Source organism: Polypterus senegalus, chromosome 8 (assembly GCF_016835505.1).
Source record: "Polypterus senegalus isolate Bchr_013 chromosome 8, ASM1683550v1, whole genome shotgun sequence".
NCBI classification, from domain to species: Eukaryota; Metazoa; Chordata; class Cladistia; order Polypteriformes; family Polypteridae; genus Polypterus; species Polypterus senegalus.
In genome coordinates, this window is record NC_053161.1 from 85,171,877 (window position 1) to 85,198,175 (window position 26,299).

The 26,299-nt window shown below is 37.9% G+C and overlaps 1 protein-coding gene and 1 long non-coding RNA gene across 4 annotated transcripts in view; one reads left to right on the forward strand and one right to left on the reverse strand.

Moving 5' to 3' along the window:
- Positions 1–10,056, reverse strand: part of chchd3a (coiled-coil-helix-coiled-coil-helix domain containing 3a) — a 200,516-nt gene extending 190,460 nt beyond the window's left edge. For both annotated transcript variants that reach the window (XM_039761359.1, XM_039761358.1), the window contains exon 1: positions 9,831–10,056. In XM_039761359.1, coding sequence (XP_039617293.1) covers positions 9,831–9,911 — 81 coding nt within the window. In that variant the 5' untranslated portion in view covers positions 9,912–10,056. The remainder of the gene's footprint in view (positions 1–9,830) is intronic.
- A 106-nt stretch (positions 10,057–10,162) lies between these two features.
- The window catches only part of LOC120533610, a 56,730-nt gene continuing 40,593 nt past the window's right edge, over positions 10,163–26,299 (forward strand). For both annotated transcript variants that reach the window (XR_005634570.1, XR_005634571.1), the window contains exon 1: positions 10,163–10,787. This is a non-coding gene — a long non-coding RNA (uncharacterized LOC120533610). The remainder of the gene's footprint in view (positions 10,788–26,299) is intronic.

The following is a 26,299-nucleotide window of genomic DNA, read 5'->3' on the forward strand; positions in this document are numbered from 1 at the left end:
TTAAAAAATAATGCATTTAATCACATTTTGCATTACAATCAAAGGGGAACTTTTGTCAATGCATGATTTCCTGGTACACCGATTACTTTGATCAGCGCATCCCTATTCATTTTACTCTCGCACCACCTTGGTTTGAGAAGAAGTATGAAAAAATATAAGGTTAACACAGAAAAACAGATCACCAATTCAAGCTTTAAGAATAATCGAATCGCTATCAATAATTGTTTTGGTAAAGCCATACTCAGTGTAATCCTCCTTCCATTTTATAATTTTTCCGCCACTACCCATTATTAAATGAACGGTAAAAAAGTAAGAGCGAAGTGAGGGTGACTTATTTAGGCAGACATATATATGACAGCAACACTCATGACAATGTCAATCATGTTGCGTTATTATTAAAATGTTTCCTTTTCTTTTTCATTACTTATTTAACACACTACTTCTCCGCTGCGAGGCACGAGTATTTTGATTGATATATATCTATCTATCTATATATATATATATATATATACACTAATAAAAGGCAAAGCCAGCCCTCACTCACTCACTCACTCATTATCCAACTTCCCGTGTGGGTGGAAGGCTGAAATTTGGCAGGTTCATTCCTTACAGCTTCCTTACAAAAGTTGGGCAGGATTTATATCGAAATTCTACGCGTAATGGTCATAACTGGAAGCAGTTTTTCTCCATTTACTGTAATGGAGATGAGCTTCAACGCCGTGGGGAGTTTCGTGTGACATCATCACGCCTCCCACGTAATCACGCAGTACATAGAAAACCAGGAAGACCTCAAAAAGCGCCAAGAAAACATGCATTATATAATTGAGAAGGCAGCGAAACAATAAGAAGCGAGTGACATATACAACCATATTCATGAGTTCTGCTACTTCGAAACAAAGCACGATGTAAACCTACACTTTAAATTAAGTTCATAGACAGGCTGCCGCTGGCGTTTGTAATTTAGTGCCTGCCCATATAAGGCCGTCCGTCAGCGCAATCCAATAGCAAACTGCCACGGGTAAATATTCACGGGTGAAGGACTGTGCTTATGAGAGGAAGATGAGATGGTCAGGGTGGTGTTTGACACAAACTCAGCAAACTGCGAGAGAAAGTTTTAAGTGCCAGGACTAAGGTAACATTAAATAAAGCTATGGACATAGCACGAGATGGCACCAGCACAGCTGGGAACCTTCGATGCAAGTACACCGAGTGGCTCACGTGAACTGACGCAGTGCACAGATAAAAAGCAACAGTTCCAAAGAGCTGAACAAAACCGAATTACACAATTGAAAAGGCAGCAAAAATATGAAGCGCCTGATAAGCATATTCTAAATGCAGCTACTGTGGAAACAAAGCACACGGTGGAAAAGTCAATGTCCCGCTAAAGGAAGACAGTGTAAAAAACCCGTGCATGCAGTGTGTCAGGTCTCAGATAAAGAAGAAGACGAGCTGTTTATTGATGCAGTAAGAAACTAATCGATGAATGAAACCTGTCATCTTTACAACGATTGACAAACACGGAATGTAACTTGAACACAACACATCCTACAAATACGAACCTGATTGAAAGAAATAATGATAATCAAATCCTTGATGACAGCAACACTCAATAACACTCACAAAACAATTACTGTATATTGACAATCATGTTACGCTATTTTTAAAATGTTCCCTTTTCTTTTCTAACTTTTTAACTACTTCTCCACTGATACGCGGGTATATATATATAAATGTATATATATACCCCGATCTACAGTACATACTCTCAGATAGACAAGCCACACGCTGTGGCGCAATTGTAGAGTCTTCGCCTCTAATGCGAAATTGGAGTTTCGATTCCCGAGAGGGATGCACTGAGTATGTACGCTACCGATTCATTTTACCTTCGATCTCCTTGGTTTTGGGACGTATGAAAAATATTCGGTTAACTCAGAATCATGTTACGTTATTTTTAAAATGTTTCCCTTTATTAGCACAAGCACAGCTGAGAAGCTTCCATGCATGTACTCCATAACGCGCTAAAAATAACGATTTAATCACACTTTCAATTCCAAGCAAACGGAACTTTTGTCAATGCATGATTTCCTGGTACATCCATTACACTGATGCACACATCACAGCTACAAAAATGTTAGAGTCGGAATAAAGCGCGTTCCTACGACTGATCATTTCGACTACCCGAGGTAAGCCTTGATAAAAGCATGGTTTTGTGCACACTGAAAAGCAAGCAAAATTAGATGCATTACAGAAAGCGGACTTTGTGGCTCTTACTGGGGATCATTGGACTTCCGTGACCGTTAGTAATTCTAATTACATCTAATTATAAAATGTTCAATGATCACACTGTTTTAGTCTAATGTACAAAATAATTTTGGCTAATGTTACTCAGAGTTTAAAGATTAAGTTGGTCAAATTACCTTTTATGTTTCTGACTTATTTTTTAAGAAGAAAACTGCACTTTATGTTGAAATTTTGGTTATTATTATTTAAAGACAATACTATTCTGAAAATGTACTTAAAGTACTTAAACTACCACTTTATTTTAAGTCTGCCCAATTTTAACCAGGGATGATATTTTTGTTTCTGTTTTGAATTCAAATGCAGTTTAAAGGCTTTTTTTTTCAGAAATTAAAACAGCCTCAGTTTACAATATTCATGTCCATGTCTATTATTTGATTCTGTCACCCACTAAAACCCTTTTAAATTAAAAAAAAAAAACATTTGCGATTTGGGGCAAATTTACGTGTGCGATTACATACGATTAATCAAGATTAATTTTACACAGCCTCTAATTAATTGGATTAATTTTTTTTATAAAGTCCCACCCCTAATATATATATATATATATATATATATACAGTATATATGTAGATATGTATACTGTATGTGTATATACAGTATGTATATATGTGTGTGTGTGTATATATACAGTATGTGTATATATGTATATATTGTTTATATATGTTGTGTATATATATATATATATATATATATATATATATATATATATATATATATATATATATATATATATATATGCCAGCAACACTCATGACAATGACAAAACAATTACATTAACAATCATCTTACGCTATTTTTAAAATGTTTGCTTTTCTTTTCATAACTTCTTTAACACACTACTTCTCCGCTGCGAAGCGCGGGTATTCTGCTAGTGTATATATATATATATAATGTGAATGACCTCCAAAGAGCGCGGAGACTTTTGATATCGTGAATGTGTCTGCAAAAACTGGGGTCTCCTGCCTAGCGAAAGTCGAGCAGCCGGCACGCGCACATAGCTGTGCCAGCCTTTGAGACGCTGACTGCACTTCTGCCTTAAGTCAAAGTGAGCACTTTAATTTTTTTCCATCCTCCCCCTGAGCTACAGCCCAGACAAGTGCAAACACGGGACCCCTTTTCTACACCGCTGGAAACTAATATTAAGGCGATTCGTCTTTCTTTTCAACGTATACGATTATGAGGTCGGATTATGAAGACACGCACACGAATGGAGGACTGACAGTGCCATCACAGCCGATTAATGCCAGGGACGTCTCACCAGTCTACACAAGACCCACCGTGACTGTTCCCAAAAGGCGATCATAACGTCAGCGAACACATCTCTCTATACTATATAAAAGAAAAAGGCAACTTTCCTTTCTTTACACATTTTATCCCAAACCAAAGCCTTTCTCTCTTAACACTGCAGAGGACACAAAACTAATTTTCTTTAATTGCTGGTAATGCCAGTAAGGCACATTACCAGAGGCAGAAATTTGAACGTTCACATAGAAAATGTAATTTCTATAACACAGCCGTTGTGTAGCGCCTTTCAAAAGGGATCTACTACCGAGAGATGATCCATATACATTTTAGCTGCTGTTTGTACTACTTACCTGTTGTGTTACACAGTCTTTAAAATGTAGTTTACCAGCAACCACTCCAGTAGTGCTCAATGTGCCTGTACTTCTTAAAACGTTAATGCTTTACTGTTTAATAACTTATAGACTATATTTTATTATTTTTCCCTTGCACTCAGTGACCAAAGCTATACACACACATATAGATATAATTTGTGTGTGTGTGTTTATATATATATACACTGCTCAAAAGAATTAAAGGAACACTTTTTAATCAGAGTATAGCATAAAGTCAATGAAACTTATGGGATATTAATCTGGTCAGTTAAGTAGCAGAGGGGGTTGTTAATCAGTTTCAGCTGCTGTGGTGTTAATGAAATTAACAACAGATGCACTAGAGGGGCAACAATGAGATGACCCCCAAAACAGGAATGGTTTAACAGGTGGAGGCCACTGACATTTTCCCCTCCTCATCTTTTCTGACTGTTTCTTCACTAGTTTTGCATTTGGCTACAGTCAGTGTCACTACTGGTAGCATGAGGCGATACCTGGACCCTACAGAGGTTGCACAGGTAGTCCAACTTCTCCAAGATGGCACATCAATACGTGTCATTGCCAGAAGGTTTGCTGTGTCTCCCTGCACAGTCTCAAGGGCATGGAGGAGATTCTAGGAGACAAGCAGTTACTCTAGGAGAGCTGGAGAGGGCCATAGAAGGTCCATAACCCATCAGCAGGACCAGTATCTGCTCCTTTGGGCAAGGAAGAACAGGATGAGCACTGCCAGAGCCCTACAAAATGACCTCCAGCAGGCCACTGGTGTGAATGTCTCTGACCAAACAACCAGAAAGACTTCATGAGGGTGACCCAAGGGCCCCATGTCCTCTAATGGGCCCTGAGCTCACTGCCCAGCAGCATGCAGCTCGATTGGCATTCGCCATAGAATACCAGAATTGGCAGATGCACCACTGGTGCCCTGTGCTTTTTACACAAGAGAGCAGGTTCACCCTGAGCATGTGACAGAAGTGAAAGGGTCTGGAGAAGCCATAGAGAACATTATGCTGCCTGTAACATCATTCAGCATGAGCAGTTTGGTGATGGGTTAATGATTGTCTGGGGAGGCATATCATGGAGGGTCACACAGACCGCTACAGGCTTGACAAAGGCACCTTGGCTGCCATTAGGTATCAGGATGAAATCCTTGGACCCATTGTCAGACCCTATGCTGGTACAGTGGTTCCTGGTGCACGACAATTCCTGGCCTCATGTGGTGAGAGTATGCAGGCAGTTCCTGGAGGATGAAGGAATTGATACCATTGACTGGCCACCACACTTTCCTGACCTAAATCCAATAGAACACCTCTGGGACATTATGTTTTGGTCCATCCAATGCCACCAGGTTGCACCTCAGACTGTCCAGGAGCTCAGTGATGCCCTGGTCCAGATCTGGGAGGAGATTCCCCCACAACACCATCTGTCATCTCATTTGAAGCATGCACCGATGTTGTCAGGCATGTATACAAGAACACAGGGGCCATACAAAGTGCTGCGTACAATTTTGAGTTGCTGCAATTAAATTTTGGCAAAATGGACTAGCCTGCCACATAATTTTTTCACTATGATTTTTGGGGCGTCTTTGAATTCAGAGCTCTGTAGGTTGATCATTTTCATTTCCATCAAATGATGTGGCATCCTTTCGTTCCTAACACATTTCCCAGTCTATATCAGTATAGATATCCAGGAGGATTTCTTTTTCCCATTGAGATCTGATGTGTTTTCAAAGTGTTCCTTTAATTTTTTAAAGGCAGTTTATATACATAGAGTAATGATGTTTGTGAAAGAATATTCAAATGGTGTTTGTTGGAGAATTCTGACAGCCCTACCATGAACCACTCCCCCACTGACGACCCTGCGGAAGATGCTGACGGGAGTGTATTTCTCTGTCCTCCATCCTTTATAGGATTCCTCCATTTTAACCAGTTTGAAATTGCTTGGTTTTAATGTTTGTTTACCATAATCTATGTGTGCACATTATATATATTGTGTTCAACCTGTAAAGTTGTTATATTGCTTAAACCCTACACCCAGTGAACAGTATTATACAAAAATAAACTGTAACTATCTAAATATTGGTTAGACTGAAAAATACATGTTTGATTTAAATAGTATTTCAATAACCCGAGCGTGTGGATGTCACCACTGTCTCCCAAATAAAAGGACCATAATAAACGAACATTTAACAAATGTGTAAAATTTCTACAGACAAACTTGCAAGACAATGCAACCAATTTAAAAAAGAACTCTTAATGATTTAGTGAAGGGAAAAACAACTAATGAGGTCACAGAAATGAGCAGAGCATATACTTCATACTCTTTTAGCCAAAGTACTTCAACATGCTCAGTCATTGATGCATTAAATGAGTGAAATAATGACAGATACATTAACGAAACATTCTCAAACCCATTTAATTTAATACGGGGCCGCACAAAGCAGAGCCCATTTCACTAGTACTGGGCCCAAGACATAAAATGAAAACACCAATACATATCAAAACCCACTCAAACACACAGGCACATGGGATTATAATGGAACAATGAATTAACCTAACCAGTACGTTTAGAATTGTAGGAGGAAAACCAGAGTAATAGATGGAAACCCCACATGCACAGAGGGAGACCATTCCAACTTCACATGAAGAGCAAGGATTCAAAACAAGGACTTTGATACCATGAAGCAAATGGACTATGTGCTACCGTAACACCCAGAAATACTTAATAAAAAATAAATAATAAATAATAAAAAAAGACTAATCCATTTTTAATCAAACTAAAATAGGATACAAATAACATGAAACATGTTTGCATTCACTTTTGAAATCATTGTGGTATATATTCTATTACAGCTTCACCTTTAGGATTTGTTCTTAGGAGAATTAGACTCTCATTTAAAGATTTTTTTCCACAACTAAGAAATTTCTCTACCACTCCAAGTAATATGCAAAGAACAATTAAAGCATTTGTTATTTGGCATTTAATTAATAAAAAATTATTTTTAGTAGTTAGCATTCAATGAGGTCAATTCAGTTTGGGAAGCAAGCACTTGTACAGCACATTGCTGCATCCATCACATAACTAAACAGCTTAGGATCCTGGTTGGCAATCCCCCAGTCACACACACAGTTCACACTGTCTGGAAATGACCATCTATCTGACGCAACCAGGTGTTACATGGGTATCCCCTTGGCCTGGACCATCCATTCAGGTCCTCAAAAATGAGGATTATGTGAGCCACTGTGGCCACATTGCTGTAACTGATGCTCCCTCACAATGCAGGTATTGTGCCTTATGCATGTCTCCATAAGCAACTGCTCATTCGGCACAAAGTTAAACCAGCGATACCCAAGAATTCTCCAAAGAGACACAGTATTGAAGGAGTCCAGTCTTTGTCATAGGTCACTGGATAGCATCCATGTCTCACAACCATATAGCAAAACAGGAAGCACAAGGACTCTAAAGGCCTAGACCTTCCACCTTTTGCACAGATATCGGGAGCACCACACATTCCTTTCCAGAAATCTCATAACTACCCATGCTCTCCCAGTCTACTGACTTCATAGGAAGAGTCACCAGAGACATGAATGTTGCAGTGAAGGTAAGTAAACCTCTCAATGCAGTCAACACTCTCTCCGCATTAAAGGCCTGGATCTTGGTTTTTATCCAAGACACTTGCAAGCTGAGACACTCCAACTCCTTACTCACTCTCTTAAGAGCCCCGATTAGAGCCTCCATGGACTCTGCGAAGATCACAGCATTGTTGCCAAAGTCAAGATCAGTGAATCTTTCTTCACCAACAGATGCCCCACAGCCACTGGATCCCATGACTCAAACATTGAACAGGGTAGGAGCAAGAACACACCTCTGACAATCTATTGAAACAACAAAGAAAAATGCCTCCAATCTGCTCAGCGCTCACAGTACCAATGTAAAAGCCTGCAAAGACATCAACCATCTTCAGGGGGATCTCACAGTTTCAGGATGTCCCAGAGAGCAGCTTGATCAACCGAGTCGAATACAAAAGTTGACAAAGGCTGCAAAGAAACTCAGCCGATATTCACATTTGTGCTTGATAAGAACCCTCAGTGCCAGGATGCAGTTAATGGTAGACTTCTTAGGCATAAAACCAGACTGCTCCGTTCACTGGTACAGTAGGATGACCCTAACAAGGACCTTAACCGGCACCGACAGCAATGTTATCCCTTTGGAGTTGCCGCAATTCATGTGATCACCCTTCCCTTTCCAGATAGGGATGACAAGTCCCATATTCCAGTCAGCTGGGATGATGTCCGTCTCCCAAATGGTAGCAAAGATTGCTTGCAATGCAAAGAGGACAGCCTTACCACCAGCCTGGAGAAGTTCACCCTAATTGGGGTATCAGCCTCAAGAACAATGAACCCAGAGATGTTCAACATCCTAGCCAGAGAATCAGCCTTAAATAGCTGCTCAAAGCAGCCAACCAAGAGGGTGACATCTGCAGCATCATCCATAAGGGCCATTACATTACACGCCATGAGTGGGACACTCCAAGCAACAGATTTGTATGTGCATAATACTTTGATTCCAAAGTAAGCAGTTCCAAGTACAGACTGGTATTGCCATCAAACTGTGCATTGTGACTCCTCTTGATGATATCCAGGGTGCCCTGCGAGATGAAATACCTCCTTCTGTGATCACTGGCAACACCAACACAGTCACAGAAGGTCTCCCACATCACATTAGGATTGGTGGTTGCACCCCAATCTGCAATTTTCTCACAAAAACTGCATGCATACTCATTAGAAACAGCCTTCAGTCAAGGCTTTATAATATTGTCTGTAATATCCAAACACTACCGAAGTCAACACAATGCAACCCCTTCTTTGATTCATAAATATTCACCCCTCTATTTATAATATTACATCTAATGGTGAATTACTGCAAGAATTTAATGGTTAGAACAAAATCTCTAAATACCACATTGGCTGAAACTGTTTCTGGCAAGTGAAACACTCCTATGTGTCCAGCTATACAATGACACAAAGAATGTTACACACTTTTCCCTCGACAAATATAGCTAAATTCACAACGTTTTGATTCATTTGTTTGACTTTTTTAAATGATGTAATGTTCTGTTTGTTATTAGGTTGTTGTGGGATTGTTTTCTAAAATGGTTTATGTATTTATTCTAAAAGAAACTACATCAAACATTAATAAACCCTTAGTGGAAGTTCAGACAAAAATAAAGAAGGGATGACGATGCTGCTCTGCATCTAGAGGAGCAAACTGTTATTTTGGTCTCTCCACTACCACTATACCAGGTATGGACCACAATTTACAAACCTAAAACGTTGTAGGGATTGTTTCTCACAAGTGATAAAGGACACCTAACAACCCCCTAATCAGCTTACTGGCATCAAAATACCCATCAGGACAAGAGAGTAATACAAATGATCATTTTTGCCACATACACAATAATTGGAATGATTTAGCTCATCTGCTCGCTATGGCATTTAGTATCGATTTTTAATTGGATATCAATGCCATGGGATTGTTATTTCCTTCAATGACACCCATCTGAGACTAAGAAAATTGAAAAAAACTAGTTCAAGAATGTACAGCGTTTTTACTGTTTATAATACTGTCCAGATGCATCTGCGTGGATGGAACAAACATTCGCCAAGTCCTAAAAAATGGATTAGGGAGAAGTGACCGGCGTCACACTACATGCTGACAAGCGACCTCTAAACTTTCAAAGCTGGGCTTGAGACTGGCTACAGAAGAGCTGCTGACAAAGCATAATAACTGGCTCGATAAGAATTGGCGGTTCAACTTTCATTTTGGGGGTTAGAGGCTGAATGTTTGGATTGACTGTCACAAAAATCAAACATCTAAATTCAAGTTTCCAGGCGTGCACACTGAAATGTTTCTTACACTCACCCGAATGCCCTTCACCACAGTCACGTTGTCATTTTCGTCCGCTTCAAAGGACACACGGCGAGTACTGTTGTTACCTCCCATGTCTACAGATAACGAACAGTCACAACGCAACGCGAAACTATTATGTTTCAACAGTAAACAACTTCTTACAAAATTGCAGAATTGCTTTATTTAAATGAAAGCGGCGCACGCTCCCATAATACCCCGCGCCACCAAAAGGAAAGACGAAGAGCAGGCACCCCCCTTCGTGACCTTTCTGTCCCACCCTCTCGAAACGAAAGAAGAGTCGCTATTGGCTGTGACGCGAAAGTTGCGTTGGTGTAGTAAAAGTATCAAGTCGTCATGGAAACTGAGCTGTAATCGTGTTAAAAGGCCTGCTTTTAATTTTGACGGCCAACTTCTAACTCTTCGTATAAGTCAGAGGTGTAAGATATCTATTTCAATGCACTTTTGACTTTGACATAATTCCTTTAAAATTTTCTAGTTTCCATAAAGAGGCTCTCCTACGGACTCCTTACATGGTCACTTGTGTATAAATATAACTTTTCCTCTTAGGGATTTGCTATACTTGTATAGATTTATAGAAATAATATATTTTTTAAAAAATTGGGTTAATGTGATATACTTTTGGTAAAAAAAATTATAAACTATAACGGTGATTTAAATAATTCTAAAGAGTTTATTAGTAAATACATTTATGTTAATCGTGATATTGTACTAAATGCAATACCTAGAGAAATAGTGCCTTTTTTAAGAAGTTGTGGTGATAGTCCGGTAGAAAGATTTAACGAATTTACAGCATGCATTAAATTTCAGGAGAAAGATATTCCGAGTTATGGATGTAATAATCAATTTTTAAGTCGTTATTTCAAGATAACCACATGCTTGCTTTTGCAATACACTGGAATTCTTTATTTGGAAAACACATTGATTGGAAAAAAGAAATGTGGACGAGAAGTAAGTACTGTATAATTAATTTTATTTCACATACAAGATAATTTATTGAATGTATCCTATAAAGACTAGTTGTCCAGCGATTTAAAATTAATACAGATGATAAATGTAATCTTTTTGACAGTAAATTATGAAATATTTATTTTGGTTATGAATTTTGTCAAACAATTCAGGATAGAGGTACAAACTTACATTAAAAATAGACTAATGCAGGTATTGGTTTTAAAGAAACATGCTATATCAAACTACAATGACATTGAATATAATAAAAATTATAAGTTGTAATTAACTTAATTATTATATTGGCACAATATTGTACTGTATACACAAAAAGAAATATTCTGAAGTACTGTAAATCCTTGGTTTTAACAGTTTAAAATGTAGGGAAATGTAAAAATATGAAGGCAAACCAGACTTTATCTATAAATATATTTAATCCATTTCAACTTTTTTCATAAACTGTATTTGTTTTATTCTGTACTCCTGACTGTGTTTTTGTTTGAAGTTGGTCTGTGATATGTGATTTTGTTTGTATTGTATTGTATTGTTTGTTGTTGTTGTTAATTGGTAATAAAAATATTAAAATAAAACTGACAGCCTAATAACATAAGCGGAAACAAGACTAAGACCTTGGCTGTAGTGGGATTTGTTTATTTTGCATGGAGAATTTTAATTATTAAAATGCAGTCTCTGTTTGAAGTAAACTAATAGTAAATATTTTGCTACTCAGTATAAACAGTAAAAATGTAATTTTTAATGTTTGTGAGGAAGGAATTTATAGGTGTTGTTTGATTTGACATCCTTCATTTAAAAAAGAAGTCATTAATTTTGAAAATCGTACATCAAAAAAACAATTTTTTCTTTTCATTTTTTAATTACCTCATCTTTCTCAATTCCTTCATCTGGTCTTTTTTCAGCCTACAAATTGAGACCGTGACTATCACAAATTCTTCACATTCAAGCTCAATGGGTTTATGATGAGAACGGGGCTTTAACTCCCTTCTGAGAACTAATAATAGGAAGACATCACATCAGGAACATCTTAGAACTCACCCAGGAGCCATACTTACTGTATCTCTAAATCTTGAATTCCCCACTCTCTTTTCAATGGCTAGACCACCCCAAAGTCATCTACCTATTACAAAGGTGAGGAGGGAACCAGGTGTAAGTAAACAGGAAGTTTGAAGGACTTGTGTGTGTGTGCCCTGCGGTAGGTTGGTGCCCTGCCCGGGATTAGTTCCTGCCTTGCGCCCTGTGTTGCCTAGGATTGGCTCGAGCAGACCCCCGTGACCCTGTAGTTAGGATACAGTGGGTTGGAAAATGGCTGGATGGATTGATGGTATCCTGTTTTTCATTATCCATATGTATGTTCCAGTAGTAATTAGCTCAATTACATTATCTGTTATATTGGCAATAGTGATCCCGTCTAGTACAGCACCCTTGGGTCAGCTTCGGATGAGGTATCTGTCCTTCCATATACTAATTTGCATTTCCTGCCTTCTGCATTTCAATGACGTTGTATCTCGTTGTATCAGCAGAATGCTCTTTTGTCTTCATTTTTTCAGGGATTGTCCAACAAAGGATACTTTTTATAACCAAAGAGATATAAAGGACCTACAAGTAGTACCTAATTATGTTTAATTATCACCTTTGTATCATTTGTGATTAATTGTCATTTGTGTAAACCTGGAGCTTCCAGAGCACACACAAATACTTCTGCAAACACTAAATTTTGAGATTTACTTCTTCAGTTAGATATCTTCAGAAAAGTGTTTATTTTAACTTTGGAAATGTATTGTTACAGCATAAGAGCTCACATTAAAATACTGAATTGATAAATATGTATTTGTCATGCAGAAAATTATGATGACTTTCAAGCGATTGAATACTTTTGCATGCCACTCTATGTATTTATATATTGTGGCGGACAGCTGGGGATCCTGCCCAACCAGGATGCCTGGACGGACTGGGAGAGGGAAAATACCTCCCCTGGACCACGAGACGGCAGCTGTCCTGGTCTGCATCGGGGCCACGGGATCAGAGCTTAAAAGCTCAACCCTGTTGGGGCCCGTGGCCACCGCCAAGGGGCACCCGGAGGATTATGGAGCTCTGGATTACAGCACTTCCACCACACTCAGAAGTGCTGCTGGAAGATCACCGCGAAGCACCTGGAGCACATCTGGGGCATTATAAAAGGGGCTGCCTGACTCCATTAGTCGAGCAAGAGTCGGGTGGAAGAGGATGGAGCTTGCATGTGGAGGAGTGAGGGTGGCAGTAAAGAGAAGAGAAAGGAAAGACTGAGCATTGTGTGGTGCTGTAAAACAAAGAAGAAAATAAACGTGTGTGTTTTGGACATCTGGTGTCTGTCTGTCTGTCTGTCTATGTTCCAGGGATGAACTATCACCATATATTATGGACCATGGAGTTTTCCTTTACAGCCCTGCTGGATAAAACGGGGGCCGCTAGAAGGCGCTGCAGGGAGGAGCAGCAAGTATTTTCCCTACAACCCAGAAGTGCATCCAATTCACATGGACAAAGGGAATGACGTGCTTCTGGGTTGAAGAAGAGGAGTTTTGATTTGATCCAGAAGTGCTAAGAAGTCACATGTTTAAAGGAGTGTGGGAGATCCAAGGGTTGAGCTGAGCTTGGAGGAAGGGTGGCAACACGTCTGGGAGTGGTGGATTGTTTATTGTATTGGTTTATTGAGAATTATTATTGTGATTTATGAGTATTGTGGAGAGGAGGGTGCTTTGTGCACTGTGCAGTTCAGATAAAATAATAATTTGGACTTTTATCTGGTGTCTGATGTATTGTCCGATGGTTCAAGGGAGAGATAGCGTCCCCTATCTGTCACAATATATATACATATATATATAAAATCTAACATCTGTCAGTCTGTCTATATGTCTGTCTGCTTTTCACAAGAAATCTACTTAAAAGATTTAGATTGGGTTTTTTTCCATAATTTGCTGGAACATTCTGGTTGATTTTGTGACTTTTCTTATCTTGCAAATTTCATTGCAGCTACTCAAAATCATACTCAGTAATTTATATAGCCCCCATGTGCTTGTATGCATACTTGACAATGATGACGATGGATGGTGTCCTGGGGGATGTCCTCCCAGATCTGGACCAGGGCATAGAGGTCTGTGTGTCCCTTCATGGATATGCCTGTGGGTCATCTCACTGTTGCCCCTCTAGTGCACCTGTTGTTTTGACCAGTATATATATATATATATATATATATATATATATATATATATATATATATATATATATATATATATATATATATATATATATATATATATATATATATATATATATATATATATATATACATACAATAATACCAATAAAATCTTGGGTCCATACATGATCTTCTCGGAGAGACACTTTGACGTCCCATGAGACTAGACATTACAACCTTGGAAAGCAAGACCTGTGAGATGGTGACTTTTGCACGTCATGCCCTACTTACAAACAATTTAAACCAAGATCACGGACATCTAACCTCGCAGTTGTTGGAATGATTTTGGATGACCCTCTTCATGTGCTCCCTGTTCTTAAAAATTTTATACGTTGTAGATGGCACATGAACAACTAAGCAAAGAAGATGGAGCAGCGCGTCAAAAAGAGACACCTAAATGTTGGAGAGAAAAAAAGGCAAAAAAGAATGCACAAAAGAACAATAATAATCTATGTGCAAATTAAGAAAATGAAGAAAGTAATAATCAGCCTGGACCAAGTGGAATTGAAAACAAAGTAGATCCAATTGGGGTCAGAAATAAAAGACTCCATAAAGACGTTCAAAAATGTTGGTGCGATACACATGCAGAGCAGGTTAAAGAATATGAAAGTAGGAAAATTCGAAAGTATAAAAAAAAAAGATAATAAAGATCGCATTAGCACAAACAAACAGAAATTATTACTCAGTGAAATAACCGAACAGCAAAAAGAGATTAAATATATGACATAGGTGATATGTCAGAAGTATGTAGATATTGTAAGGCTTTAAAGTCGGAGACTTGTAGATCGTTTAATTCATGTTGCCATCAGGGAGAAGTATTGTTTCTTCCCAATGAAGAGGCGTATCCACGACAATTAAAAGATTTGTTGTTTGATGAAAGTAAAATCTACAAACACTACAGGCAAAATATCTGAGTCTACAATAACCTTTTCATGTTCACATCATTCAATGCACAAAACGAAGATTTACGCAAAAATGTAGATTTACACAAAAATGGACCATATGCTATAGAATCTGTGGTCTCGCAACAATTAATGCATTAAATTTCGAAGAAACCACATTTCGGTCACATGTATATCTATACTAATAAAAGGCAAAGCCCTCACTGACTCACTCACTCACTCACTGACTCACTCACACTCACTCACTGACTCATCACTAATTCTCCAACTTCCCGTGTAGGTAGAAGGCTGAAATTTAGCAGGCTCATTCCTTACAGCTTACTTACATAAGTTCGGCAGGTTCCATTTTGAAATTCTATGCGTAATGGTCATAACTGGAACCTATTTTTTTGTCCATATACTATAATAGACTTCTGCTCGATGCCCGTGGGAGGCGGAGTTATTTTTTGTTATATTAGTTATATTTTGCTAGTTTATGATAATTGTTTTGGTTAGCGCAGGGAAGCCACCTTCCAAATTTCGTGAAAATTGGGTCAGCCTTCTACCTACACAGGAAGTTGGAAAATTAGTGACGTTGGAAAGTTCAATATGGCGGCAGACAGTGGTGTCATACCATCGAAATAAGTACGTACATCGGTTACGGTTAGTGCAGGGAAGCCACCTACCAAATTTCGTGAAGATGGGGGTCAGCCTTCTACTTACACGGGAAGTTTGAAAATTGGTGACGTTGGAAAGTTCAATATGGCGGCCGACTGTGGAGTCATACCATCAAAATAAGTAAGTACATCGGTTTCGGTTAGCGCAGGGAAGCTGCCTACCAAATTTCGTGAAGATGGGGCCATAAATAAGAAAGTTCAACATGGCGGACATTGTCGACTGTTATCAACCGTTATGACCGTTACATGTAGAATTTCGAAATGAAACCTGCTTAACTATTGTAAGTAAGCTGTAAGGAATAAGCCTGCCAAATTTCAGCTTTCTACCTACATGGGAAGTTGGAGAATTAGTGATGAGTCAGTGAGTCAGTCAGTCCGTCAGTGAGGGCTTTGCCTTTTATTATTATAGATTTATTGATGTTGTTCTTTTTTCTTGCATTTCAAATGTGGAATAAACTAAGTACATACATTTTCATACCAGCTTCTTCTAATGCTGGGTTACTACAGTGGGGACAATGCCTTTGCTGGTAGTCTTGGGCACAGTACAGTAAGAGCCCTGGACAGTTTATCAGTGCTAGTCAAACACATCACACATACTTCTAAACCAGTTTTTCTTAGCCACGTTTCAGTTGCAAGTGGCCATCACTGTGTAGTAAGTACATGAGCTTTGTTCGCTGTACAGTCTGCCCCCTACCCCCACCAATTCTAATCGCACTCTTTGATTTTATTTATTGTTTGTAATCGTGAGCGATTCTTCTTCCAAAGGAGTCAGTGGGGTGAAGGTGAAGCAAATGCGATTAAAAATGAGTGATAAAAATATTACATAGTGCTTGCTACCTTTTTGGTGGGTAGGGGGAGTGGCAGGAGGAAGATTATACTGTGAACAAGGTACTAGCTAAAAAAGTTTTTTTTTTCCTCAATTGCTCACAACACAGTAATGCAAGCGTTGTAATACAGTGATATTTGATCAAGGGAGAGCAGGGGGGATCCCCACATGAAACTGTGACTGGCAACATGGCATGCCACGGCATTATTCAGTTGCATTAATTTGAGTAGTGATCCCCTGTGAAATTTCATGCCGTGAGATTCAATGATATCCAACCAGGGATAAGGTCAAGTAGCTTGTCACATTGCAACACAAAAATATTCGATTAAAGAGTGGTCCCCCATGATATTTTTCATGGCTAGTGACATTCGATCAAAGGGCTCCACACATGAAACTTCAAGCTAAAACTGGAAAAGCACTGCTCAGAAAACTAACATAGGGAGAATGTGCAGCAGACAGTTCCTGGATATAGTCAAATAAGTCACATCATGTTCATCTGGTTTCATGCTTCAAACCTATTGTTTTTGATCCAGTTTGATCCAGTACTTATCTCCATATCCTTTAAAAAAGGTCTGACCTACAGTATGTCCAACGATAGCAGCTGTAGATACTGTTAAACTTAACTTCTCTTTTGGCAGTCTTCTCTGTTTATTCATTGGACCAGGCCTATTGATTTGCAAATTTTTTGTATGAGTAGTTTTGAGAGACATAATTTAAATAAACATGAATGCAGAAACACTTCAAAAAAATATGAGAATAGGTAACAACCTATTTGCCCCAACAGTACATGCTTGATAGAGATGAGAAAGAAACATGCAAACACATACCCATTCATGGGTTCCAGCTTTGTGAGTGCCCTGGAGCTCAAGTATCCTGAAAATTTGAAAAAATAACTGTTACACAGCCTACATATATTCATCATATTCTATTATTACAATCATGGCACTGTATATGTGTGTGTAAACCTTTATTATTTTTTTTTATTGTATTTGAAGAAAATAACATAGTATACAATGAAGTCAAACTCATAGAACAAATGACTTCATAGTCAAACTAGAAAAAAACGAAGATAAGAAAAAAATCATCAGAAAGGTAAAACCTCGAGTTGGTCTCGTCCGTTACGGGAGATGGACGTCTGAAGCGGAATTCCATTAGCGGCAATGTTATTTTTTTCTCTTTTTTTTATCATCCCAAGGTATCCTGTATTTACTCAACCATAGTAGGCTCAATTACAGTATATGCAAGCATATATAAACATGAGCGTCAGAATAAATGGGCTCAGAAAGAAACAGAAAAGATAGACAAGTCTCATCCAGGCATCAAGTCCAAGCTCAAGGTACGGGCTTTCAGAGACTGACCTGGAACAGACAGATGAAAGCACAGATCTTACGGGACTTGACACTGCTGCATCATCTCCAGCTGAAAGCGAAAGTGGGAGCGAATATGCAAGTGAGGCAATTGAAACTGAAAATGGCCTTATCGTGTGCGTTGGAACAGCTTGGCCACTAGTGCCACTCCACTCCAATGCTCTAGTGGTAACCCGATCTCCTGCATGGATTTTATTCCACTAATTGCCTTTACTATTTATTACCTGCACCAACCCAAAGTCCATAAAACCTTACAATAGAAGTTGCAATATTGCAAAAGGCCATAAAATAGAAACAGAAATAACTATTTTCCCTTTCCTGCCTTCCTGCACTACCCTTCCTTTTCTTGTCAATGCCAGTGTGTCCTTGTTTTTATTTTATGGTAACTGCTACCTGAAAATGTGGGCTAAAATCTTCTGCAAAGTCTAAGTGCTAAATCCAGCATATCTCCTAAAACTGACCTTTGTTCTTTACCCAAGACCAGCTCACATGTCTCCATTTTATTGCAGGGAGTTTGATAGTCTTTTTAAACAACTGGCCAGTCAGGTTTCGAATTACTGAACCTAAGTGTGTGTGCTTTTTAATTACTGCTGGGCCTAGCAGAGCTGTTAGGACCTTTACACTCCTGTGCATTCCTGACTTGCTGCCTGAGCTTGTAAACCTTCCTACTAAACCATACCCTATCCTTTGTTCTTTTGCTTGTCCTGTTTCATTCAAACCAACTCCTTAACTGGTGCACTTTCTTTTCCAAATTCTTGCACTAGAACTTTCAGACCTTTCACACATAACCACTTGAATTCCTTTCATTTCCATTGTTCCTTGTTTTAATTCCACACTTTCTTCACTCAGTATCCTTATTCCATTATCAATTCCATGTCCTTCAATCAACAACTGCCATTCAAAATCACCAGCATCTCTGCCTTCTATCTGATTTCTTTTTCCTAAATCAAATTTCAGTGCAGCACTGGTCACCTTTCCTAACAGTGGCTAAATATCTATCAGTGTAGCATGTTCTTTAAATACTGGACAGACCTCAGAATTGCCTGGAGATTGTGGTGCATTGGAGAATAATGGAAGGGAACACCCTTGGTGTTTTTCCTTCCTTTCATGCATCTCCTTTTCTTCACATTCCCACTCTTTATCTAAGCACTCCTCTGTCTCAGGTAAGTCACCCGCCCATGTTTTAGGGTTCCAGTCAGATCTTGTTACTACTGCCCTAACTTTCACCATGGGCAGTTTTCTCTCCTTTCTTCCCCTGCTTTTATTGCTTTCCACTCTAGCAGAGGGTGTTCTACATGCTGTCACTTCAAACTCTTCACACCAACTGTTACATCTTTCAAAACTTTCACACAACATTCCACAGCTTTCACTTTCAGTCACTTTGCTATTTTCATTCTCATTTCATTACCAATAATGCAAGATAGTAAACCTCTTATAACAGCAGCTGGCTTCTTTATACCTTATCTCTGTTTTCCTGATTTTAATTAATGCTTCTCACTAATGTAACACTAATATTACATTTCTTTGTTTAAGTTACAAATAAAGACATACAAAATATTTATTAACTTGTATGCAAAATTTCACATCACAACAACTATGAACATGGAGAGAAAGCTAATAAGATCTTAGCTCAACAAATCCACAAGAAGGAAGTTTGCAATACAATCCCAGCAATTACCAACACAGATGCAGACAAAATCATTGACCATAAAAATATAATCTCCCCTCTTATTAGCAACATTTATAGAAGCTAGATGCAATAAAATTCTACCTCAAACTTTTCACCAAGCATACTGACTTTTCTAAGCACAATAAAGATTTATTACAATGTGCATCATACAGACCAATCTCACTTCTGAATAATGATGTTAAGATACTCTCCAAAGTCCTAGCTAGAAGGATTGAGAAAGTGCTTCCTTCTGTAATATCACAAGACCAAACTGGATTTATTAAAGGCAGACACTTAGCTTCCAATGTTCGATGCCTGTTTAACATAATATATTTACTCACAAAGTCTAACACCCCGGATATATTATTATCGTTGGATGCAGAAAAAGCATTTGATATGGTTGAATGGAACTACCTTTTAACTGCATTGGAGAAATTTGGGTTCGGACCGAACATTTTTGCATGGATCAAACTACTGTATGCCTTTTCAGAAGCGTCAGTTTGTATTAACATTATTTCAGACTACTTCAAACTAGAATGTGGTACTAGACAAGGATGCTCCTTGTCACCACTGCTTTTTACAATCACCATTTAGCCTCTGACAGTTCATTTTCGAAATGCTTATGAGATAAAGGCAATTATCAGAGTAAGAACTTGAACAGAAAATTTCACTATATGCATCTGATATGGTACTGTATATATCAGATCCACAAAATACTGTGCCTGCAGTCTTAACAGCACTAACAGAATTTCAAAAGATTTCTGGTCTCAGAATTAATCTGAATAAAAATGTGCTCTTTCCAGTGAACTCTCAAGCACACAATATTAGATCCAACAACTTCCCTTTTATCACTGCAGATCAGTTTAAATACCTAGGGATAAACATCACAAGTTAACATAAACCTCTTTATCAACAAAATTTCGCTGTAAAAAATTAGGCAAGACCTGCATAGATGGTCTACCCTCCATCTTACTTTAGCTGGATGAATTAACACTGTCAAGATGAATATCCTTCCTAGACTTTTTTTTCTATTTCAAAACATTGCAATACACATCAATAAATATTTTTTTTAAGAAGTTAGATTCAATCATAACCTAATTTATTTGGAATTCAAAACATCCACATATCCAAAGGACAACCTTACAAAGACCTAAGGCAGAAGGCGGCATGGCTCTACCTAACTTTCAGTTTTATTACTGGGCAACAAATATAAAGTTATAAAAACCTGGACATTGAGGCAAATAAATGAACATACACATGCTTGGTCCGCATTATGAATAAAATCCTGCAGTACTTCTTTATATTCCTTGCTTTGTACCCTAATAAGTGCAAGCTATCGCCGATATACTAACAACCCAATTGTGCTTCATTCACTCTGAATATGGAACCAATGTAGGAAGTACCTCAAGACAGAGTAACTTTTATCTGCGGTACCTCTGAATGATAACCATCTTTTTCCACCTTCTCAAATGTACGCAGTTTTTAATGTCGGGAAAACATTTGAGATTAAATCACTTAGAAATCTGTATATAGACAATGCCTTTACATCCTACGAACAATCGCACTCCAAATTTAACTTTCCAGCAACACATTTCTTTCACTACCTCCAAATTAGAAACTTTTTTAAACCAAACCTGCCCGATTTTCCTCACCTCCCACCAACCTCTATTCCAGAAAAAATATTGATCTGTCTTGAGGACTCAGAAAGCATTTCTGCAATATAAAAACATTTTAAAGTCCCTCCCTTTCAAAGATCCCAGAGTACAATGGGAAAAGGATCTCTTACTCAACATTTCATAAAAAGAGTGTAAGGCAGCCATGCACGGAATTCACTCTAGCTTCATATGCACAAAGCATATAATTATTCATGTTAAAATTATATATCGAGTGCATCTGTCTCGTTTAAAATTGTCCAAAATGTTTCCAGGGCAAGATCCAACCTGTGAACGTTGCAATCAAGGTTCCAGCCTCATTGAGCTATATGTTTTGGATGTGCACCAAATGAACATAATTTTGGACAAATATCTTTAAGTGCCTTTCAGATAGCCTTGGAGTAAAATCCCTCCTAATCCACTAACAGCTGTGTTTGGTGTTCTTCCAAATGAGCTTAAAATGGAGAAGGACAAACAAACTGTAATTGCCTTTACTTCACTATTGGCACGTAGACTTATCTTGCTCAGCTGGAAGAATCTTAATTCACCTCTTTTAAGTCAGTGGATAACATGTTATTTACAGTATTATTTGAAATTGGGAAAAATCTAATTCTCACTTAGAGGATCTGTATAAACCTTCTTCAAAGCCTGTAAGGATCTAATCAATAACATTTTAGAATAAGCATTTAAATTGAGGAAGCGGATTCTCTTCCTTTTTTATTCTGTTTATTTTTATTTATTTATGTATTTATTTATTTTTCCTACTATTAAAGTTTTATTCTGTTGGCCTAGCTCTCTTTCTCAGGGATGGAGGCTGATAAATTAAAAAAAAAGTTAAAACCTAAAAAAACTTTCAACCCCTACCCAAAAAAAAGATATAACATAAATAAAGGTCTAATTGTCACTGAAAGTTCCCAGAAGGAGCTGCTAATTTGTTATTTGAGGTATTGTAAACTTGGACTGTCTGTCAAGCATCTCACCTAAAGTTCGCTTTCTAATTTGTGTTTAGCACTGCCATGGATAGTGGTTTAATGGATAATGAATGATGGTTGCTTTTTTTGTCTTACTGTATTTTGCCTTATTATGAAAGTTTGCATGGTAAATCAGTTCCACTTGTCTCTAAGCGCTGGTTTATGGTTAGTGCATTTCAACTTATGCCATGCAAAAAAATACATCTAATGATTTGCATAGTAACGCTTTTTGAGTAACAGGTCTGTTGTCGTTTTGGAAGTGAAACAGATATCTGACCCATTCTGATATGTGAAATGGAAGCCTAAAGATATGAATAAAAGTATGAGAGCCCTGACTTTCACTCAACACTATTTGTATAGTTAGTGACCACTTGCAGGATAATAAAATAAATGAAGTGCTTTGTGCTAGCTTTGGAAATTATTGTAGAATGTTACAGCTCATTAAAATGCATTCAACCTTTTTCCTTTAAGCTCTTTTACAGCAGGTGTAATATGAAAGCCATGATGAGTAAGATAACAAGACACCTTGTCAGTTGCATCATTTTAAAGCAGTTGCAAGTTAATGCCTCAATCATCTGTAGCTTTCATTGTTTTGGGCTTATTATTCATGTTCTGTACTGTACCTTTGAATTTTGATTTGAAATGATTGTCTTGTGTGAAACTAGGACAGCTGTTAATTGCTTCAGTGTCAGCTTGCCTGTCTGTAGCCTGTCTCTGCTGTGCCACAAAGGAATGAAACATGGCCATCTGTTAATGATCAATTGGATCAGTCATGCTAATATTCAGCAAGGAGAAAATACACCAAAGTGAACGAGCTCTCCATACTATATTCATACTTCTGGTATTGTTATTCACCGGCTCAATTGGCAGCACTTAGTAAAATTAAATTTACCCTATGTGTTAAAAAATAAAAGCAAGGACACTTGTTAACTATAAACTATATTACTCTCACCAAAATGACCTGTAGAATAAATCTGGGCTGCTTTTGAATAAATAACCTTCAGTCTTGTTTAAATGGTTATCAAAGTCACCTGGTTGAAAAGAAAACTTAAACCTTGTGTTCTCTAAGTTCGTGAGTTTGTCCATTACTGAGAGGAAAGCTAAATAAAACCTTTACACTTGACACCTGGCATTTCTCAAGTTGTGCTTGAGCCAGCAGTGCAATGACGCCAGGCTTATAGATTGGAGAACTAAATCCTTAAGTTAAATTACTTAGGAAAAAATAATTGCTTTTTTCCTAAACATGCAGAAAATGGGTAGGGCTTTCAGTATTCTTCTGAGACAGCAGGCATTCTGACTACCATAGCAGGCATAGTGGTCTAGCAGGTAAAGCAGCTGTCATGCATGTGCGATTGGGAGACAACCTCAAGGCTTGTTTGATTGCCCTCTGAACCAGACATTGCCTTGCTTCTATCTTCTTCAGTAGAAAGAACGAATGATGCTCTATGCTCTTGTGACGTCACTTCTACTATCCAGTCTACTGAACTCACCACTTCTTATGAGTGACCTACTTAAAAACTGTCTTCTTAGGACAGTACAATGACACCCATCTGAACAAGACCTGCTTTGTCCTTTGTTCAATTGATTTTTCCAACATATTATATGGGGTACCCAAAACCTTTATGATCTCTTTCTCTCTCTCTCTTCTCACCTGATAGCAGTCATGAGCAGGAAAAAAGGTAGCAGAAGTGTGGCTTGATTGGATTAAAGGGTTGCTTACATAGTAAAGTATACGTGGATTGAGGAGCAGCTTGGGATGTGTAAAGAACACCTCAAATAAAAACATTTGCAAAACACTTTCAACTTAATAGTTAATTATTGTACAGATTCATGTTGGCTGGCTGGCTACCTGATTACTAATACAAAGTAATCCTATCCATACAGCTTTACATTTGTCTCAACTATTCTGTTGCATCTTGTTTGCATTCCTTGATCTTCTCCTTCAACTCCTTCTAGACGCGCTACAATTGTCCCTATGCTGTGTTTAAGGTGAAAGCAACATGCCACAAGGGACTTGGAGAAATGGGAGTCAGGAAAACAAAAATAGGTTTGTAACTGGAAAAGTCAATAAAGTCTAGTGTCACAACCAAAATGAAATCCTAATTAGTAGTTAGTTTTCAAGAATAATAGTGTTTAAGAATAATAGTCAAAACAATAAACAATTAGTTTTTAGTGTGTATTCACAAATTTGGATAATCTGTAAGTCTAAGGGACTGAAATGTATAGCTACTTCCCTGTGACATCATGCATAGCATGACCCCGAATGTCACTCCATAGCAACTCCTTAGAAACTCATACACAAAATAGCAACACATATAGAATTTTAAGATATTGTTTTGGGAAAATGGAAAAATAATTTAACAACCTTACAATTAAATAATTCAAAAGAATTAATAACAGACATTTATTCTGTGATACTAAAACACCTAATAGAGTTAGAAAAAGGAGTTCATTTGCAAGATTAACATAACACAAAAAAGAAATAAAATCCAAGTTACAACATCCCCGTTTGAAAAGCTCTCTTTATGATATTCAATAGCATCTTACATTCACTAGTAATCAACAGTTTATTACTAGCAAAACACTTTAATCTCACAGTGGGTGTACTGTTATCAACACAGAATTTCATGCAGTCGTTTACACAGTAAGTAACACCATCAATGTCTTCCTCATGTGTTTCACACAACATTTTCCAGCTCCTTGCCTCAAAGCCATCTTCTATGGCCTCATCTGTCTCCAGTGTCCACCTCCACACAATTCTAATAATCACTAGTACTGTAAGATTCTAAACAGGCATAAGAAAAAAAAACAGTTTATGATCTGACATTATTGGAGGCTAGTGCAGTGGAACTACTGTACATGCATCCTTAACATGCAGAATGTCTAAAATGAAATGAAAGAAAATGTAGAAAGAGTAAATAAGAGAGAGGGGTATGATTAATTACTACAAGACTTAGTTCTGAAAGTAGTGGGGTGATATGTTTGAAGCCTGGCGGTAACTGATTATATAGAGTCACACACTGCTGCCTCATAGGAGTATGACTGCTTGTGGGGCACTGAAGAATTGCATTCACCATAGAAAGGCACTTTATAAAATAAATTTTGTTTGAGTAGCAAATGCACAATCCCTGGATATCAAGTCTGATAAATGACATTAGCAGATCCATTTACAACAGGAAATGAGGCACTGCCGTGTCCTTTATTTCACCCAGACTTAACTGAAAGTAAGTATTCTTTCACAGTGATTGAAAATGCGGTGGTGTAGACTCTCTCTAAAATCTGCTTTATTGCTCATCTGTATTATCTTATGTGTAAATGTCAACCTTTCTACCTTCTGCTACTTATGCCAATGTGATTTGTGTATGAGGACACCAGAACATTATGAAAACCTCATGAGCAGTTCAATTAAAAATTATATCACAAAATATTTGGACTATGTAGGTAACTATTGTTAGATAGAAATATTTGCACATCTATGTTTATATTTGCAATATATGAAAAACTTTATATTAGAACAGAATTCATTATAGAAACTCGATGAGCACAGAAATCCAATTAAGTGTTTCTCCTCAATGTAGGACAAAGTGGCCACTGGCCATTCTGCTAGGCTTTAGGGGCACACCAGGCCTGTTAAAAAAAAGAAATTTAACAAGAATGTAGGATTCCAACTGCACCTTCCCACTCTTGCATTCCCAACTATGTGACTGGACTCCACCTTACACCAAGAACTGCCTGGACTTCACCAGATAAAAAAGGTGTAAATCAGAGTTGACATCTCTCCAGAAGCTCCTCTACAGACTTCTTGAACCAGGAAGTGGACTCAAGCAAGAATAAAGACTAATAATTCAAGTAATGATAGCTATGATGGACAGAAGAACTCATCCATGAGGAAAAACTTATTTTACAACTGTAAGTGATTTTAACCCAATCAGGGGAAGTTATGCATTCCCATAAAACTCTCTGCACCATTCTGAAATTGCTTCTCTCTTTGGGATATTCTCTGGACTCTCCCTGAAGTCCCTGGGAAATTCTGTATGAGTACCCACTCTGGGATTCTCTCAAGGAGTGGAAACTCACCAAAATGACTGAAACCACTGAAACCTGCTCTCTAAATCTAAAAGCTATAAGCTGCTCTTCCTTGTAGAGCAAAGCCAACAAAGTCTTCTGTTTGAAAGCCTGATGGCTGAGATTCAATCTGCCAAGCCAAATCTGTTTGACAGTA